The 19,095-nt window shown below is 38.1% G+C and overlaps 9 protein-coding genes across 9 annotated transcripts; 6 read left to right on the top strand and 3 right to left on the bottom strand.

Annotated features, from left to right (window-relative positions):
• Positions 1-1,372: 1,372 nt before the first annotated feature.
• B0P05DRAFT_105941 (rhizopuspepsin precursor-like protein) lies at positions 1,373-2,989 on the top strand. Its single transcript, XM_051572949.1, has 2 exons — positions 1,373-1,751; positions 1,798-2,989. Exons 1-2 carry the CDS (start codon positions 1,412-1,414, stop codon positions 2,634-2,636), a joined length of 1,179 nt encoding a protein of 392 aa, XP_051434790.1. The 5' UTR covers positions 1,373-1,411; the 3' UTR covers positions 2,637-2,989.
• An 800-nt stretch (positions 2,990-3,789) lies between these two features.
• Positions 3,790-4,639, top strand: B0P05DRAFT_571670 (uncharacterized protein; the record flags this gene model as incomplete). Its single annotated transcript, XM_051581391.1, has 2 exons — positions 3,790-3,903; positions 3,965-4,639. 2 exons carry the CDS (start codon positions 3,790-3,792, stop codon positions 4,637-4,639), a joined length of 789 nt encoding a protein of 262 aa, XP_051434789.1.
• Positions 4,640-5,086: 447 nt separating this feature from the next.
• On the top strand, positions 5,087-6,268 carry B0P05DRAFT_571669 (Pex12 amino terminal region-domain-containing protein; the record flags this gene model as incomplete). Its single annotated transcript, XM_051581390.1, has 5 exons — positions 5,087-5,189; positions 5,230-5,307; positions 5,354-5,511; positions 5,575-5,802; positions 5,846-6,268. 5 exons carry the CDS (start codon positions 5,087-5,089, stop codon positions 6,266-6,268), a joined length of 990 nt encoding a protein of 329 aa, XP_051434788.1.
• Positions 6,269-7,188: 920 nt separating this feature from the next.
• Positions 7,189-8,884, top strand: B0P05DRAFT_587224 (uncharacterized protein; the record flags this gene model as incomplete). The annotated part of the gene is made up of 2 exons (XM_051582570.1): positions 7,189-7,402; positions 7,449-8,884. The coding sequence occupies 2 exons, from the start codon at positions 7,189-7,191 to the stop codon at positions 8,882-8,884; spliced, it is 1,650 nt and encodes a 549-aa protein (XP_051434787.1).
• Positions 8,885-9,009: 125 nt separating this feature from the next.
• B0P05DRAFT_587223 (BAH domain-containing protein) lies at positions 9,010-12,418 on the top strand (the record flags this gene model as incomplete). The annotated part of the gene is made up of 8 exons (XM_051582569.1): positions 9,010-9,082; positions 9,126-9,609; positions 9,655-10,034; positions 10,083-10,157; positions 10,212-10,412; positions 10,460-11,269; positions 11,321-12,033; positions 12,080-12,418. 8 exons carry the CDS (start codon positions 9,010-9,012, stop codon positions 12,416-12,418), a joined length of 3,075 nt encoding a protein of 1,024 aa, XP_051434786.1.
• On the bottom strand, positions 12,413-13,513 carry B0P05DRAFT_541951 (uncharacterized protein). The gene has a single exon (XM_051578254.1). It carries the CDS (start codon positions 13,507-13,509, stop codon positions 12,457-12,459), a length of 1,053 nt encoding a protein of 350 aa, XP_051434785.1. The 5' UTR covers positions 13,510-13,513; the 3' UTR covers positions 12,413-12,456.
• A 391-nt stretch (positions 13,514-13,904) lies between these two features.
• B0P05DRAFT_571665 (Thiolase, N-terminal domain-containing protein) lies at positions 13,905-15,290 on the bottom strand (the record flags this gene model as incomplete). Its single annotated transcript, XM_051581389.1, has 5 exons — positions 13,905-13,934; positions 13,983-14,566; positions 14,613-15,107; positions 15,161-15,204; positions 15,253-15,290. 5 exons carry the CDS (start codon positions 15,288-15,290, stop codon positions 13,905-13,907), a joined length of 1,191 nt encoding a protein of 396 aa, XP_051434784.1.
• Positions 15,291-15,692: 402 nt separating this feature from the next.
• Positions 15,693-18,181, top strand: B0P05DRAFT_596832 (spindle assembly checkpoint component Mad1; the record flags this gene model as incomplete). Its single annotated transcript, XM_051583139.1, has 4 exons — positions 15,693-15,724; positions 15,770-15,848; positions 15,893-16,134; positions 16,175-18,181. The coding sequence occupies exons 1-4, from the start codon at positions 15,716-15,718 to the stop codon at positions 18,179-18,181; spliced, it is 2,337 nt and encodes a 778-aa protein (XP_051434783.1). The 5' UTR covers positions 15,693-15,715.
• B0P05DRAFT_541947 (uncharacterized protein) lies at positions 18,168-19,094 on the bottom strand. Its single transcript, XM_051578253.1, has one exon. It carries the CDS (start codon positions 18,973-18,975, stop codon positions 18,178-18,180), a length of 798 nt encoding a protein of 265 aa, XP_051434782.1. The 5' UTR covers positions 18,976-19,094; the 3' UTR covers positions 18,168-18,177.
• Position 19,095: the final 1 nt, after the last annotated feature.

Here is a 19,095-nt window from a genome sequence, read left to right as displayed (position 1 = left end):
TCCAGGTAAAATAAAGTTCTAGAAATTAAATTACCCTTGATCGTGTTGTACAACATGTTTCCTTTAATCTGATATATTTGGATACCAAGAACGAGCATGTTAACTAGATTCCATGTTTATTATCACCTATCATACAATCACACATACTCTAAAAGGAAGAATTGCTCATTTTTGAAGCATATGAAATCTTTACTATTAACATCATTTATTGGTACAAAAAAAAGCACCACTTCATATGTTAACTAACAGTGTTTCTTTTGCATTGACGCGTTCTTATGCACAGAAATATTACTGTTCACAAACGCAGCTCTTATAAGTAAAAATTTACTATTAAAGAGAATTAATATTGGCTACACTTAATTAAACAAAGATAAGAGGGCTATCTAAAGAATAACCAGAATAATCTGATAGCCCTGTCCAAATACCCGCCCAGTGAATACATGCTTATCTAGCATGCATTTTCATTTTGTGATACTATTATGCTATAATGTTAAGCCAAAAAAAAAGAGGTGTGATATCTTTTGTTTATATATGTGTGTATGTCTTTTTGGGTAGAATATATTGAAGCGTACCTGTCTTGAAGCTACAGATAATAGATTCTTTCTTCTATCAAGATTCACAAGTTAATAACACTTAAAGAGAGGTTTGCTTGTGTAAAGCAATGCCTTTTTGATTGTACTAGGGAACACATATCTGAGATAGAAGGTACAAATCATTTTATTAGGTAACCTTTATACATAACTTCTTGATCTGTTTTTGGTCAAAAGAAACATATATGGACTAGCCTAATGATTAATGTTAATTTTTCTATTAAAAGTACTCTAATGAGCTTGTACTGCCATGAACCTGATTAATGTATGGTGACAAAGTTAATTACATGTGTGAAAGATAGTAAGCACGCAATTGACCATTCATCGCATTGATTTGTCAAAAAAAAAAGCGAGAGGTCTTAATGCCTCTCTGCAGCGAAATAACTGGACTTATTTAAAATCTTCAAATGCCTAATGAGAGTCGTTAACAGAGAAGATTTTGTCACAAATTTAATTCTTTGTTCAGTGCTCGCAATTAATATTAAATGATAGTAATTGTTAATCCTTTGTTTGTTCTTTTTTCTTACAAAAAGTAACACAATTATATCTTATTAGATTGGTGATCGCGCTTACTGATAAACATTGCCAAATTGAGCCTGGATTGTGGATGTGGATGTAAAGATTAAAGATGAGTCCCTGGTAGCACTGAAGATCGATCCTTTGAGTTGTACCCTTTGTACTCGTTATACCTAAAATTGACTAAAAAAGAAGTATTTTATGAAAAAAGAAATTAGCGTATTTGACATTTTCATATAAAAGAGACAGTTTTCAAATGATTTGCTTCTGCATCCAAACAACAGTTCTTTCCTTTTTCTAAGAAAATGAAGTTCTCTCTTGTCTCCTCTTGTGTCGCACTCGTTGTCATGGCTATGGCAGCTGAAGCTGCTCCTTCCGGCAACAAGCTTTCCATTCCTTTGACCAAGAATGAAAACTACAAGCCTAGCGCTAAGGCTGCTCTTGCTAAGGCCAAAGCTAAGTACATCAAGCACATCATCAACCCTCTTCACGGTACTCCTTCCAACGCTACTACTGATGCTACTGGTGCTGTTCCTGTCACTGATTACGATGGTGATATTGAATACTATGGTGTTGTTGGTATTGGTACCCCAGAACAAAAATTCAAGTTAGACTTCGATACTGGTTCAAGTGATCTTTGGATTGGTAAGTCAATCAACACTGTCTTGATTTTTTCATTAACATTCTATAGCTTCTACCTTGTGCTCTACCTGCACAACTCACACTCGTTACGATTCTACCAAGTCTAGCACCTATAAGGCTGATGGTCGTGCCTGGTCTATCTCTTACGGTGATGGTTCTACTGCCAGTGGTATCCTCGGTACCGACACTGTCAACTTGGGTGGTCTCAAGATCACTGGTCAAACTATCGAGTTGGCCAAGAAGGAATCTAGCTCCTTTGCTAGTGACCCTATTGACGGTCTCTTGGGTCTCGGTTTCAACACGATCACTACTGTCCGTGGCATCAAGACGCCTGTTGACAACTTGATCAGCCAAGGCTTGATCTCTTCTCCTGTCTTTGGTGTCTTCCTTGGTAAGGCCTCCAACGGCGGCGGTGGTGAATACATCTTTGGTGGTTACGATTCCTCCAAATTCAGCGGTACCTTGAAGACTGTCCCTGTCAACAAGTCTCAAGGTTACTGGGGTATCACTGTCGGTGGTCTTACTGCTGGCGGTAAGAGCGTTGCTAGCTCCTTCTCTGGTATCCTTGACACTGGTACCACTCTCTTGCTCTTGACTGATTCTGTTGCTGACAAGGTTGCTGCTGCTTATGGTGCTACTGCTAACAGCGATGGTACTTACCTTATCAACTGTAACACTGCCAGCTTTGCTCCTCTTGTCTTCACCATCAATGGCGCTACTTTCCAAATCCCTGCTTCTGATTTGGTCTTTGAAAAGAGCGGTAGTACCTGTTACGCTTCCTTTGCCAAGGGTGGTCTCAGCTTTGCCATTTTGGGCGATACCTTCTTGAAGAACAACTATGTTGTCTTTAACCAACAAGTTCCTCAAGTTCAAATTGCTCAAATTTAATACTTTTAAGTAGCATTTATTTATTTATTTACTTGTGTATTATATCAATAAACTTTACAGTCTTTTTAAATCAGGATATAGATTATTGTATAAGTGATTTACCTATTGAGAGCAGCTGTCATTAGATCACCCATAGTTTCTCCCTTTTTCTTTTAGCACTTGCTCGAGGACACTACTAGAACGCATTTTTCATCTCGAGCGTTGCTTTATCTTTGCCAAACATGTTTAGAAAAAAATAAAATAAAAGTGGTACATTTTTTTTTCAACGCATCAAATACTTTTCTGAATGCTTCCATTTTTCATTTCTTTTACAAACCTATAAAGTTCTTCTTCATGGTTCTCCTTGCTACACAAGTGATCGCTCTTCAAAATCTCAATTTATATTTTTTCATTGTACCCAACCTCAAACAATTATTCGATCATTGGCACTAAATTCATTGTTTAGCGTCTTTCTTTAAGATGGATGCTCATCAACCTCTGCTTCTCATTTCAAGCATTAGAGAAGAGGCATGTAAGACCTTTGCTTTCTAGGTCAATATCTTCTGTGTATCTATTTTTTCTTCTTGTGTTTGTGCACAATATATTTAATATCAAAAAGCCTATTGTTTTGAGACCTTTGTGATTTTAGAACCCGTGGTCTCCCGTATATTATTCGTTTTTTTTTTGGAAATATTAAGCGCTATTTTATAACAAGACTTAGTACCTATGCATAGTCACAATGCCATAGCCAAACTTGAAGAGAAGTTTAGCGTTGAGAACAAAGGGCCTGGAAGGCATCGAACAGATAAAGTTTCGCGCACCAAGATTGTGCACCAAAAGATTACCACATTCTCTTGCTGTCTTCTGCTCCGCTCAACAAGCTATTCAGCGTTGCCACACCAAGAACAACATTCTCGATCACTTACTCTGCTGCTGTTGCTTGTTGTGTTTAAATAAATGTTGCGTAAACGCCTCCTTTAGGACATAAAATCAGTAATGCGCTTCTTATCTTGGCAGTCACTGTTACTCATATCATATCTTTATTAAGTCGCCGTCTCAAACAAATAAAATAATTTATCAGCCAATTTTTTTCGATTTTTTCTCTTTTTTCTTCTTTTTAAATCGAAAAGAAAACGGGTCTTTTTTTTTCTGTACATATAAATAGAGAGAGAGAATGTCATACGCACCTTACGATTCATACTTGTCTAATCTTGACTCACTTGTATTTGATTCACCAAATGAAGTGGATCAATCTGAAAAAGAAGCTGCTGAAGAACTCGATTTATGGGTACGCAAAAAAAAATTTTCTAAATTGATGACAAATCAAAACTAACAAGTCACCTATATAGAGTAACGCACAATTTACTTTTGATGTGAAGCCTGGTGTTGGTATCTACGATGAAGAAAAAAAGACTTCCCCTGTGTCTACACCTGCTACTCAATTCGAAGTTGCTTCTGGCGGCTTAGATGCTGCTACTTATGATGCTCTCGTAAACTACCTTGACTACGAGTTGCCTAGACAACAACAAGTCAAGATGGAACAACAACAACAACAACAAAAGACTCCTATTGTCAAGAAGCAAAGAGTGATTCAACCTCGTCCCTTGGCCCCTGCTTTGCCTACAACCACATCTATTGCCCCTCTTCCTGTGCCTATCGCAGCTCGCCAAGTCTTGATGCCTAAACCCCCTGTGGTTCCTGCAAACATCTTTTCTACTCTTTTAGCCTCTCAACAACAGCCTCTTGTTCCCAAAAAGACAACTGCTGGTGTTAAGCGTCCTGCTACTGAAGAGCCTGAACTCAAGACAGAAGAAAACGTCAATCCTGACGAAGACAAACGTCGTCGTAACACAGCTGCCAGTGCTCGTTTCCGTATCAAGAAGAAGATGCGCGAACAAGCCATGGAAGAATCTGTCCGTGAAATGACCATCAAGTCTGATAAACTTCAAGACCGCGTAAACCAACTTGAATCTGAGATTAAGTTCCTTCGTAGTCTCTTGTTGGACAAGACCAAGCAACAATAATTCAACATTTCTTTAAAATTTCAACAGCATCAATTCATCAAAAATCCAACTTTTTGTATTATATTTCAACATTCTCCATTCATCAACAAAAATCCAACTTTTTGTATTATATTCAACATTTCTACGCTTAATACCACAAAAATCCAACTTTTTGTAATTATATTCAACATATCCCTCCCTTTTTTAATGTACAAAGAAAAATCCAACTTTTTCTTTGTCATTTACTGTAGTATATTTCTCAACAAATTCATTCTTTATTTAAAATAAAAAAAAGACCCTAATTCAACATTAAAGATGTTGTACCATTTGGTACAGCATACAATACAAAAAAACACGTCTTTCTTGATGACAAATAAGCAATACATGCTTTGCTCTCATTGGTCCTTGAATATCTTTTTTATCCTCACACGATTCATTTTTTTTCTCTCTTTTTTTCATACTGTTACCATGTCAGAAGCACCAGCTACTATAGCTACTTCACCAGCAACACCTACTCCTTCTGAGCCTTTGTTTCAACTCAATTTTCCTTACGGTGCACAACCCGATATCAGTAAGCAAGTGTCAAAAAGCACTTTATATTTACTATTTAGTTCGTGCAAATCAAAAGGATGTTTATTATCAAGCTATTTTACAAGAGCAAGTAACACGCGTTGCTCAACAGTTTCTCGGTAAGCTCAGAAAAAAAAAAAAAAAAAAAAACTAAGCAAGTTATAGGTGCAAGACGTCAACACCTTTGGCAAAAAGAAATCAACACTTTTAGCGATTTTTGTTATCATGGTCTCACAACACTTGTTGGAACGCAAACATTAGGTGAAGAATATTGTGATCTTGTTCAAATCCATCAAGGCAGTCAAACTTATCCAGGTGTTTTGGTAAAGAAAAAAGAAGGAAAAAAGGAGAGAGAGAGAAATTCATGCTGATCATTTATATTATAGCGTCGATTTATGGAAGTGTTTTTCAAAACCCTTTTACCCTATATCTATACCCGTAGCCTATCCGAATTTAAGAAACGATCGCACCATAATTTAACCGAGTCGAGATGGCACCATCTGAATAATGTGCAAGCATTTTTCACAAAGCATGTGCGACCTATCCATCTTGCTGTATTTTATTTCTTTGGTGCTTATTATCATTTCTCTAAACGATTTACAGGCATTCGTTATGTAAGTACTACTTTTGGCAAGTTCGATTCGACTTACAATTCAGATTTTCACGCGACAACTCGGTCAACACGAACAACGTGCGGGATATGAAGTCTTGGGTGCATTGATTGTGATTCAATTAGTCATCCAAACAGGTATATATATCCGTAAACAAGTCACCATTGCACCACCTAAACAAGACGAAGAAGAAAAAGAACAAGAAGAGAAACAGGAGATTGTGGATGAAGATGATTTTGACTTTATGGACTCTATCATAGATGAAAAAAGAGAAGAATTAAGCTATGAAGAAGCTCAATTACTCAAATGTGCTTTGTGTTTAGAACAGCGTACAACCACAACCACAACACCTTGTGGACATTTGTTTTGTTGGAATTGCATTATTGAATGGTGTCAAAACAAACCAGAATGCCCCTTGTGTCGTAGCCATGTAAATATCTCTCATTTGATTCCTTTGAACAACTTTTAATGTATATAACAAAAAGATCATCAGATTTTTCTGTGTGATATTAAAAAAGCTTGATATTTCGGGTACCTTAAGAAACGGGGAAAATGTTGGACCGCGAGTTTCTTTTTCTTTTGTCCTAATGAAGAATTTATTTTTTTCGAATCCACAGAATTTTCTGTTTTATTCTTTTTTCTTCTAATACCTGTTTTTCTCTCTCTTTCTCCTTTTTTACCCATACAACTATAAAGAAGTGAAAGGAAAAAAAAGAAGAAGAAAAAATGTTTAACCGTCTAGTCTGCAACAATTTTTCGGTATTAATTCTTCCAAACGCAAAAACATGAACCGAAGTTTCACATGTTACACAGCGAAAATCTATCAAAACCCGAGAAATGAAAAAATAATACCCACATGAAGTATTTTATCTTAATTGCAAAAGAAAAGAAGAGGAGCGTTAAAAAAAAAAGATAAATGATCATTTCTATTTATTTATAAGCATTGCATTGTTTGTCATTGATAAAAAGAAAATAGACTTTATGCCATGAACAATAAGCACAGAATGGTTCCCCGATATCGCTATAGTAAAAAAAAAAGAAGATTCTATATATTTTATCCGTTGACTTTATGATATCATTTTATAAAGTAACGCATTACTTTTACATATAGAAAAATCGAAATACTCATATGGTTTGTTTAGACGTTACAGTTTTTCTTTTTTGTTTTTGACTGCGGTTCCCGACTGTCCTGCATTAGTCATGCTGGCTTTATTTTGTGTATCGGAGACATCTAAACTTTTTTTTTTTTTTTGTTAAACACACAGCCTATCCTATTATTGTCGAATGATGTAGATGATGATACACGTACATGTTGTTAGAAAAAAATTTTTTTTATCTCTATATATATAAGCTGACGTCTTTAATTTCTTTTTTTAATACATTTTAATCATGCTCTCATTCATTTCATGCGCGCTTTTATTGTTTGCGCCCACTGCATTAGCACAACATGATCATGCCAGTATGATGGGCGACGAGCCTGTACCTGCCTTCAATGCTACTGGAAATGAGCCCATGTCCTACGCTCTTTTTCCTGCTGAAAAGGGATACTTTTATATTCATGTCGCTATGATGGTCATCGCATTTTGGATTCTTATGCCAATTGGTAAGTTACAAGCAACATTTGGAATTCATATATTAATTTCTCTTAGGTGTCATGTTGGGTATTGCTAAATCATCACTTCATGTGCCTGTTCAATTGTTATCTTTTTGTTTCGCCATGGTTGGTTTCTTCTTTGCTAAATTATATGGTCATTCTACACCTCATTTATACGCTGGTAATTCACACCATACACTGGGCTGGATTTTATTCTTGTTCATGATTGTTCAAATGACTGTGGGTGTTGTGCGCAAAATTGCCAATGCTGTAGGTAAACATAATCAATATAAGCGAGTAGACGAAGAGGAAGAGCATTTCCTTCCCGACTCTCCGTCTACTTCTTCCTCGAGTCATAGTCAACATTCAGATCTCCAAAGTGAAACAAGCGGTGAAACCCTCCATATGAACGAATTTGACTTTGGCAAACACAGTCGCTCCACTTCTTTTGATACTGACCATCCATCCAACATGTCAAGCCAGAACTCCGCACAAACGGTCACGATGCACATGTTTAATGCAGTGTCACCCTATATACCCAATTTCATTAAAAACGCATTTGTCAACTTGGCCTACAATCGATTCACTACTGTTGTCTGCCGCTATTATCACATGGTTATGGGCCGCACTTTTATTGTATTGATCTTTGTTCAAACATTGAGTGGCCTAGTAGTCTATCATGGTGTCTGTCGATCTTGGGAAGTCCTTGGCTGCATTGCTCACTTAATTAAGGGTGGCATCTTTTTCTTTTATGGTATTGGTACCTTTGGTCGCTATTTGGGTGCATTTGCTAACCGTGGATGGGCATGGAACCGTGTTGAAAATGGCTCTTCTTTTAGTTTTGAAATGATTGAGTGCTCTCTTATCTTTATTTATGGTATTACTAATACTTGGATGGAGCATTTCGGTCAAGATTCTCGCTGGACACACAAGGACCTCGAACATGCTAGTCTGGCCTTTATGTGGTGGTGGTGTGGTCTCATTGGTATTTTGGTTGAAAGCCGTGCTCTTCGTCGTCTGCTGGAACGCACTGTACTCCAAACAAACAACCTAGATAAGAAGGATGGATATTCATTGAATCCTTTCCCTGCTATTACTGTATTGATGACAGGTGTCTCTATGGGCAATCATCATCAAGACACTCAATACTCTAGCAATGTCCATTATATGTGGGGCCTCTTGTTGTCTTTTGCTGCTCTCTGTCGATTTATGACTTATATCACACTCTATCGCAATCAACCTCAAGATGCTCAACCCTCTCGTCCTCCCAGTGAATTGCTCGGTGCATTCTTATTGATCTGTGGTTCTATCTTGTTTATGGCATCCAATTCAGGTACCATTCTTTGGTTGCGTAGAAACAATGTGGATTCCATGTTCTTGATGAATGTCTGTGTTGCTCTGACATCCATTACACTTTGCTATGTTGCTGCCATGCAAATCATTAAAGCATGGGCAGAAAAGCGTGAAGCATCAAAGAAAGCCTCTTACTAACTTAATCTCTACTTATTTATTGTAAATACTTCCTTACTTAATAATAAAAAAAAATAACAATTCTCTTCTAAATTTTTTTCCCTCCTCCTCTTCTCATTCTCTCTCTCTACAAAAAATTTTATTCCATGTCAGACGTGAAGCCTGCTCATCACATTACATCTACCATGTTACCTGACGGGACAACGATTCACATCAATGGTAAACCTCATTGTTCGCGAACAAACTAAACTCATGTATATAGATCATGTCTATCTTACTCCAGAACACTTGGGCGAGCCTTATTACATAGGCAGGGTTATGGAGTTTTGTACTTCTCATAAGCGCAAAGGTCTTCAAGCCCGCATTGCTTGGTTCAATCGCCCCAAGGATGTCATCAACAGGAAATCAGCCGATCCTTGTTTATTAGTAGCCACCATGCATTCAGATATCAACCCTGTCTCTTCCATTCGTGGCAAGTGTACAGTCATTCACAAGTATTATATTCCTCAAGATCAAATGGACATTTATCGTAAAACAGAAGACAATTTCTATTATAATCAGCTCTATGATCGATATATTCAGCGTGTGTATGATGTGGTTCCTTGTGAGACTGTACAAAATGTGCCCATGGATACATTGGAAGCACTAAAGCAACGCTATCAATTCATTGTGGTCGAACAAGGCAAAGCAGCCGATTTGACTGTGGCCAGAAGAATGTGCTGTGTCTGTCAAGAATGGTGCCAAAGGTAATGAAGAAACGTACTATCCAGTATTAAGACATTCTATTTTAGTGCTGTCTCTGTCAAATGTGCAGCTTGTCAGAAGAGTTATCATATGGCTTGTCTAAATCCCCCACTAGCCAGAAAACCTTCCAAGGGTTTCGCTTGGCAGTGTGCATTTTGTACGCGACAAGAAGCCCTATCTAATCCTCAAAGCCCTACTACCTCCTCATCCAATGCTGCTTCACCTGCTCATGAGAAAATCAATGACACAAAACCTCATGCCTCATCTACAAACAAGACAGAAGCCAAAAGACAAACACGCTCCACACGTTCACAAGTCTCAAGGCTTCAACAAGCACAACAACAGGGAGCCAAACCCATATCGTGTCTAGGGAGCTCATCATCCCTTTCTGACACTCATAACGCACTCAAGAACACTGGCTTAAAAAGTAAAGTAAATCCATATTTATGTATGTTGGCTAACCTAGACTGTATAGGCCAACAGATAAAGATGACGCACATGTGGCCATTTCGATATTTTGGTGTGAATACAAACATTCGTGATATTCTAGGTATGTTGCTTCTACTTGTTTGAGCGGGCGTTTAATTCATAAGGAATTTCATAGATGTGGATGATCGTATCTATCCAAGAGCCAAGAGTAGAATTGGTACCAAGTATCAAGCTAATATGCCTGGCATGGACCCCAATGGGAGTCGTAGTCTATCGCCCGCAAGTGATGTCGCTTCTTCTTCAAGTAAATCAAAGAAATACGAAAAGAAGAAGCTTCAAAAATCAAATAGTAACCAAAGTAATGGTAAAAAATCAGGTAAGTCAATGCTCTCTGTTTTGAATGTCAATCTGAAATCTCTATAGTGGAAGCAAGCCCTAAAGAGTCTATGTCTGACATGGAGGAGCCTATTCCAGTACGAGGTGGGGATGATACAGTCACTTGTCTTTATCGACCGGGTATTCTGAATGAAGAACAAGTGGATGATTACATGAATCAAGTCAAGCAACTTCAACATTTACCACTTCCATCTTATTCTCCTGATCTGCTCGACAGAGCTCTTTTAGAACTTGAATTGAATAGTTATCATACAGACATTGCTTATGAGCATATGTGCCATTTGACAAAGGAAGACTTCAAGCATGTAGTTGAATGGACGCCAAAAGAGATAGAAGCCTTTGAGCAGAGTATTCGTGAACATGGGCATGATTTAAACTATGCCAAGAACAGTGTCAAGACAAAACCCATGGCAGATATTGTACGTTATTTCTATCAATGGAAAAAGACAGATCGATATGAACCTGTGTATTCTGAATGGACAAAGATCTATCGACCTCTTAAACGATTTAAGAAGTTTCCTCGACAGGAAGAAGAACACAAAGAAGAAGAAGAGGACCATTCAAAGGCCATGACAACTGAAGAAGAAGACCCTACGATTGTACCACGCAATACTTATGACAGAGGATATCAATGCATGAATTGTTTGACAGTAGAATCGCATACATGGAGAAGATCACCTTCAGATATTGACCGAAAGAGACAGGTGTTTAACAAAGTGCTATGCAATGATTGTGGTGTATTTTGGCTAAAGTATGCAAAGACCAAACCTATTTCTCCAGAGATCAGAATTGCCAATATCAGTGCACAACAAGCAGCTTCTGATGTTAAATATGAAGGTATACATTGTACTACATGACATTAGTTTTCGCTTACATATAACATCATAGATGACAAGAGACGTAAACGACCAAGCGATTTTGTACCAAGCAGACCAAGCAAAAAGACCAAAGATGAGAAGTTGACCTTGAGATTTATTCCTTCAGCTTGTCAGATATGTTTGAATATGACACCGGACATTCGTCTCTATACATGCTATGACTGTGGCATGTCTGTCCATAATGATTGTTACGGTATCAGCCAAAAGGACAAGCAAGGTTGGCGTTGTGATCCATGCGATAACAAACACAAGCCAGTATCTTCTTATGTCTATGAATGTGTTCTTTGCTTTAATTCAGAGGCCAAGCATCAACCACTCAAATGTACAGCAGGCTATTACTGGGCTCATGTTCAATGCGCCATGTTTATTCCTGAAGTCAAATTTGTTCATCCTAGCCTGCTCTCTCCTGTGGAGTACATCAGTTGTGTCAATATGGCACGTTTAAATGCGGATTGCGATTTATGCAGTGATAAGCGTGGGGCTTGTGTGGCTTGTTCTGAATGCCAAAAGACAGTGCATGTTCAATGTGCTATTCATCACCAATTCAAACTGGCGTTTGAGATACAACCGAATAAGATGGAAAAGTACCCTACAGTGCCTGCTGGTCTGTTTGGTTCTTCTCCCTCAGGTCTTATGGTGCCTCAAGTATGGTGTCCCTCACACTCTTTATCAGATAAACAATTGATTGAGTTAGATACACGGACAACAGACGAGGCAAAAGAGGTAACATAACCATGGTCTCTTATTCAGTATACTTATTGTTCTATAGTCTGCATTGATAGTTTATGCTAAAACATACAAGGGCGTGGCTAAAGGCACTACACCTGCCATGCGACGATTTAGAGCTACTTGGCATGCGTCCAGTAAAATCACACCTTGTTCTACTAAAATACCTGATCCTCGAGAAGCAGCGATAGAAGCATTGACCATGGATGACTCCCCTTCACCGCTTCCTTCACCTATTAAAATCTCGATTTCATTCACTAATACAAACCGCGTCTGTGCCACAGAAGGATGTGAAGTGCAACACACACCTGTTTGGTGGTCTATAAGTCCAGATTCAGATGAAAAGATATGCCATCGCTGTCACAAACAACGCACATTATAATTTATTCGCTGTATCATAATAAAAAAAAACCCCCTCATTCACCATATTGCTTTTCCTGGATAAACCAACGTATGATTCTCTAAATAAGTATCTGGATTGACTTCATCTTCTGCTTCTACTGTACTCTTGGCTAAAAAGACAGGTGAAATAGATAGAAAGATGTCTTGTTGATTTAAATGACGATAGACATGTTTGACTTGGCTTTGTTTAACAGGATCTTTTGTCTTTAAATAGTAGATTTCAATCACATCTTCTTGACCATGCATAGGCAGACAAAGATCAGAAGCCATGTCCACTAGTTTTTCTAATCGTTGTTGAATATCGCTTTGAGTTGTATCGTAAATAAAAGACAGCGTGTTGAGCATGTCTTGTACAAGCGCTGTTTTGGCCTGGTCAATTGCTTTGATTGTGCCCGGATCTTTTTTCTGAATGAGTTCCGCTGTTGCTTTGGCTGTCTTGAGTCTGAGATCTTTAATCCAGTCTTGGTGCTGTGTTTTTACATAGACATCCACAATTTGATGGAACGCCTTGTTGATCTCTGTATCTAAATGAATGGATTTAGGACACAAGACATGCTTAACTATCTTATCAATCAGATAACGTTCAACCAACACAGAGACCAATCCATAATCCATTTTTTCTTCAAACAAAGCTTGAATCTGAACACGGTCTTGATCCCATAGCTCGCAAAAGAAACGAGATAGTTCTTCTTTGGACTTGTTTGTGAAATGCGATTTGACATTGGGTGGAAAATTATTGACTTTGCCCGAGAATTTACCGAGCTGAGCAATGATGGTCGAGAAATCATCATCTGTCACTCGAATGGGTTTGGTCGATTCGTACAGTTGACTCTGGACCTGTTTGATATCGCCACGTAGCTTTTGATTGGTTTCTTTGGCTGTAGTTAATTGAGATTCAACAGAGGCGCGAAGGACCTTTTCTTGTTGTAACTGATCGTTTAATGTCTTGAGTTGATCGACTAATTTGGCTTGACAGTCTTCAAAGAATTTACTGCGTCTGCTCAACATTTTTTCTCGAGTATCATTGGAAGATTGAGTAACAAGAGAAGTTAAAGGAGCTATGGATCCCATTTTATAACGAAAAAGAAAAAGAAAAAGAGAGAAATCTAATTTTAATTCAACTTAAATAGTGCAACCTCAGTTTTTTGGCTTAGCCAAAGCATACAAGTGGTACAAAATCCCCAAGCCAAAGAAAGAAAACCTTATTTAGACCTGTCTCTCAAAGGTGACAGCAACACTCTACAAGAAACTCGAGTAAGTTTTGCTTAATTGTCTATGACCGATAGAGGCATTTGCTAATTTAGATTGCATGAAAGAACAACATCCTTTACCTTTGTGGTTTCTCTTTCTAGACAAAAAAAAAGAACTCTTTTTGATTCACTTGAATCAGATATCAACCAAGCTTATTCAAAGCCTACACATGATGCAAAAAAAAGGAAGTTCCCAAATTAAAGAAGAGAACTTTATTAAACTCTTTCCAAAATAACAGCAACACCCTATTGAAACAAAAAAGTCAGTAAACATTGGTATACATAACAAGTTACCTGTCCACCGCCAATACATGCAGAACCAATAGCGTATCTTTCCTTCGTACGTTGAAGGGCATGAGACAAATGAGTCAAGATACGAGCACCAGAGGCACCCAAAGGATGGCCAACAGCAATAGCGCCGCCATCTATATTTGTAATTTCTCTTTCAAGACCCAATTCTTTTTCACAAGCCAAATACTGAGCAGCAAAAGCTTCATTAATTTCAATCAAACCCATTTGTTTCAGTTCAAGACGAGCACGCTTCAAAGCACCAGTGATGGAAGGCACAGGACCAAGGCCCATCAAGGTAGGTTCAACAGCAGAAGCTTGCCAACTTACAACACGAGCCAAAGGTTTCAATCCATACTTGTTGACTGCATCTTCACTTGCAACAATCAAGGCAGCAGCACCATCATTGATACCAGATGCATTGGCTGCAGAAACAACGCCGTTCTTTTTAAAAACAGGCTTTAATTTTGTCAGGTTTTCCAATTGGAGACCAAAGCGTGGATGCTCATCTTCCGATACGAGTTCGGGGCCTTTACGACCTTTGATTTCCACAGGTACAATTTCTTCTTTGTAGATACCGGCTTTGGAGGCTATGATATGGAATCAGCGCATTTGATCCTTTAATTTCATGCATACCTTTTTCATAACGTTGTTGACTCAGTAAGGCGTATTTGTCACATGCATCTTTGGAGATACTGTATTTCTCAGCAAGATTTTCAGCCGTGATACCCATGGGTGTGGGTGTAGGATATTGATCTGTCAATGCAGTCCAAAGTGAATCTTTCAGTGTAGGATCTTGACCTAATTTGAGTCCCCATCGAGAAGCACCAGAAAGTGTAAATGGAGACAAGGACATGTTTTCGGAACCACCAGCTAATACAATCTCACTTTCGCCCAATACGATTTCTTGTGCAGCATTCACGACACTCTGGAGACCCGAACCGCATAATCGATTGACCGTTAAGGCAGGTACAGTCACGGGCAATCCAGCACGATGGCCAATATGACGCGCAACATAGGCACCAGCAACATCTGTCTGAAGTACATTGCCAAATACGACAGAATCAATAGGAACCTCTGTAGGAAGATCAGCAATAGCTGCTTTGGATGCAAGGCCACCTAATTCAGCAGCTATGTATCATTGGATTAATATGCATGAAAAAAAAGGACTATCTCATTTGTACCTGTAATGTCTTTTAACTTTCCACCAAAGGTACCAAAGGGAGTTCTGTTCATAAACAATATTAGGCTCAATTGAATGTTGTGTTCTTCTTACCTTTTAGCTGATACGATAAAGACTTGTCTTAATGCCATAGTTTATAACCGAACAGGGAATAAAAGAGAAGAGAAAAAGAAAAAGAAAAAAGCGGTTTTTTAAACCTCGTTCGTGTGAAAGAAGCATGTGAAGAAGTAGCACTGTCTCTTTTGTAGGACTAGCTTGGTTATTGTTGTTATTGATGTAGGTGACAAAAAGAAGAATAGTTTGTTTGCAGAAGACTGCTTTATGATAAAGTAGGATGAATAGAGTAAGTTTTCTCTTTAAAGAGAATCAAAACCGTCATAAAAGATGACTGCTCGGTAACAAATATGATCAGCAGAGCCATAAAAGTGGATCTATCAATTCACGTGATAAATAATCAAGCAATGACACCGGGCATACAATTGATTCAGACACACATTTTCATGTTAAGACAGACACGCCTTTTTTCGTTTCTTTTTCTTTCTTGTTTATATTATTCATGACTGAGGTAATATAATCACAACAAAATAAAGCAATAATAACACATTTTTAGATACCATTAAAACGCAAGAGAATTACCGAGGATATCCTGTCTTTCTCTCAAGCTCATGTTTCTTCAAATCAATATAATGGTAAGAGAAAATACACCAAATACACTTCTCACTCTTTCTACTAGACAAAATCAAAAAGATTGAAAACCTTGTAGAGAAACTAGAATACGAAAAACAAAAATTGGAGACACAAATACAGTGCAACACTATCACACATAACTTGGCTCTTCAAGAAAAAGCGAACACGATAGCAGAACTTGTATCTGCTAAAGCAGAGACACAAAAAAGAGTCATTTACCATAAAGAACGCTATGATGAAGCCACAGAAATCTTGGCTGCCATGAAAGAAAAGCATAACTCTGTTACTGTATGTGTCCATTTAACCAATAGCCACTAACACCCTGTAGAATGAATTGAGAGAGACGATGGAAAGACAAAGAACCGAAGCAAGAGAATTCGAGAATATCATTCAAGATCAAACAGAAGAAATCAGAAAACTTCAGACAAGTATTAATACAAAGCAACAAGAATATTCAATACAAACCAAAGGACTCAACAGCGTCATTACTTCTCTAAAAGAATCGATTGAAGAGAAATCAACAAAAATTCAACAAGGACTTGAACGTGAATTAGTCTTGACAGAAAAAATTAACCATCTTGAACAACAGTTACATCATATCTGTCCTGCTAATCAAAATGCCTATGAAGCATTAGAAGCACAATATGCAAGTATATCTAAACGCTCCGTTCAGCTTGAATCTGAAAACTTCAAGTTGAGACGTGATTTGAAGCACTATGAAAGTATATCTCAAAATATGGAATTGTTGAGATCAGAAAGAGACAGTCTAAAGCAACAGGCAACTGAACTTGTTCAATTACGCGAATCCAACTCTCAACTCCAAGTAGACAATACTAAATTACGTGCTGAAAGAGCTGCATGGACGTGCTATTTGGCTTCTCAACCCGAATTCAATACACAAACACCCGATAGTATTGTCTATCGTCTTTCCAAACAAGCAGAAGAAGCAACATTTGCCAAGAAATCTATTGAGCAGTATCAAGCTCAAGTACAGACTCAATGGCAAGTGATTCAATCTTTGGAAAACCATTTAAATGAATTGAAAAAGGCAGTTGTGGAAAAAGAACATGCATGCGCCATGGAAGCTTCTGCTCGTCAAATGCTCTCTTTGAATGCAGAGGCATGGAAGCGCCATGTCAACATGTTGGAAGGACAACTGGCATTGTATGATCAAGAAGAAAAGACTCTGCTGGAAGGAGGCAGTTATGATGAGATCAAGTCTAAACGTATTGAAGAATTGGAACAACACTTGAAAGAATGCGAGCAACAACTGATGACACAAGCACAACGATTAGCAGAAACAGAAACAAAAAAACAAATGCCTTCTATTTATATTGCAAACGGTCCTTATGAACAGCTTTGTTCTGGTGTCCAATTGACTGAATTCTTGTCCACACTTGTTGATAAAGAAAACAAACTTATTCAAGAACTCAAAGAAAAGAGTGTGAATGAAATATTATTAACAAGACAGAATGAGTCAGCTAAAGAACAAATTCAAAGGTTACTGACTCTACAACCAGTTGAATCTAGACAAGATGGTGTATCCACACAGACACAAACAGATCAAGAAGTTCGCATTCTCACCTTGTTGGATAACCCTGCTTCTCAAGACTATGCTATTCGTAAAAGTCTGTTAGAGCGACTCCAACAAGAAAATCAAGACTTACTTCAACAAGCAGCACAGGGCACAATAGATGATCAAATCACAGTTCCTACATCCACATTGGACAATCTGAAGACGGAAAAAGACGAGCTACAAAAGACGATTGAATCACGCGATAAACGTATTGCTCGGCTACATTCAGTTTGGGGTTCTAAGATTCAAGAAATATATACTCATATCCGTAGTTTGCTAGGCTACAATGTCACTTTTAGAAATGATGGGTTGATTCGATTAGAGCATATCTTGGTTGATCCTGCTGAACTCGCTTTTCTTGTAAAGCAAGATGAGACTCAGACTATTTTGAGATTTGTGGGGTCCAAGAAGGATGATTACATGTTACAGTTGGAAGACATTTATCAAACATATATCATTCAAGACAAGAATGTGCCTGCCTTTTTAAACGCTGCTGCTCAAGATATTTATGTTCATTATAGAGAACAAAACGTTGCTGTTGAATTGGAAATGCAACAACATGAAGAAGAAGATCAATTAGAACCTTATGATGAGGAAACACGTATTCATCTTGATATAGGAGACCAACAGAGCCATGAAGATGTAGAAGAAGATGTTGAAGAAGATGTAGAAGAAGAGGATAATGAAGACGAAATCGAACCTTACGAAGAATCTGATACCAACGAAGTTTTATTAATTGATGATGATGATGATGATTAAACATGTCCTTCTGTAGCAAATACAAAATGATGACTAGGATGATATGTTTCTTCTTTGATTTCCAATTGAACAAGGAATTGTTCACCATTAATTTTACCTAAATAACATCCTCGATTCTGTTGTAAATCCACCATGATTTCACCTGGCAGCTTTTTTTCTTTGCCCAACATAATTTGTGAAGGTGCATTCTTGGCCAATTTGCGCTTAATGATCTTTTGATTCGGAATACTAAAGGATTCAAAATGGGCATCTGTACCATCTAATTTACGCCAACAATAAAATGTGCCTAATTTGGCATATTCCTTGGCTAATTTAGCTTCCTTTTTAGCTTGATTGAATTGAAATTCTTCATTGCTATAGAAATCAGGCTGTCGTTTATTAGTAAATAAGCCACCTAACATGGAGAGACCTCTTCGAAGCATTGGAGGAGGCGGAGGCGGAGGGGGTGGCATCATCATTTCTACTGGCGGTTGGGAAGGAGGTGGTTCTTCCATATTTCTTTGTTCTGCTGGTTCAGAAGGTGATTGTTTCCCAGTTTCATTAAGTTCATTTGGATTAACAAAAGGTGGCTCATTGTTTATCCATAAAGGATCTTGTGTAAGATTCATCATATTCCACATCGGGGGTGGAGGCATCATGGGATTCAATACGGGTGGGATGCCCATCATGGCTGGATTAAACAAGTTAGGATTACCAGGTGAGTGAGGAAATCCATTATTGACCATCGCCAACCAAGGATGTATGGGTGGGTCTGAAGTAGTTGGTACATTGGAGCCATCGTTTTGATTCATCATTTGGTCTACAAAAAAGTCATTTGTGTTGTACAACGAATTCCTTCTTGAGAGTGGGTGTGCAGTATCAACCATGGGGTGTGGCATAGGAGGATGTAGTACAATGGGTGGCATTGGAGGGGG

Source organism: Gilbertella persicaria, assembly GCF_025201335.1.
Source record: "Gilbertella persicaria strain CBS 190.32 chromosome Unknown B0P05scaffold_20, whole genome shotgun sequence".
NCBI classification, from domain to species: Eukaryota; Fungi; Mucoromycota; class Mucoromycetes; order Mucorales; family Choanephoraceae; genus Gilbertella; species Gilbertella persicaria.
This window is presented reverse-complemented; position numbering and strand designations above follow the sequence as displayed.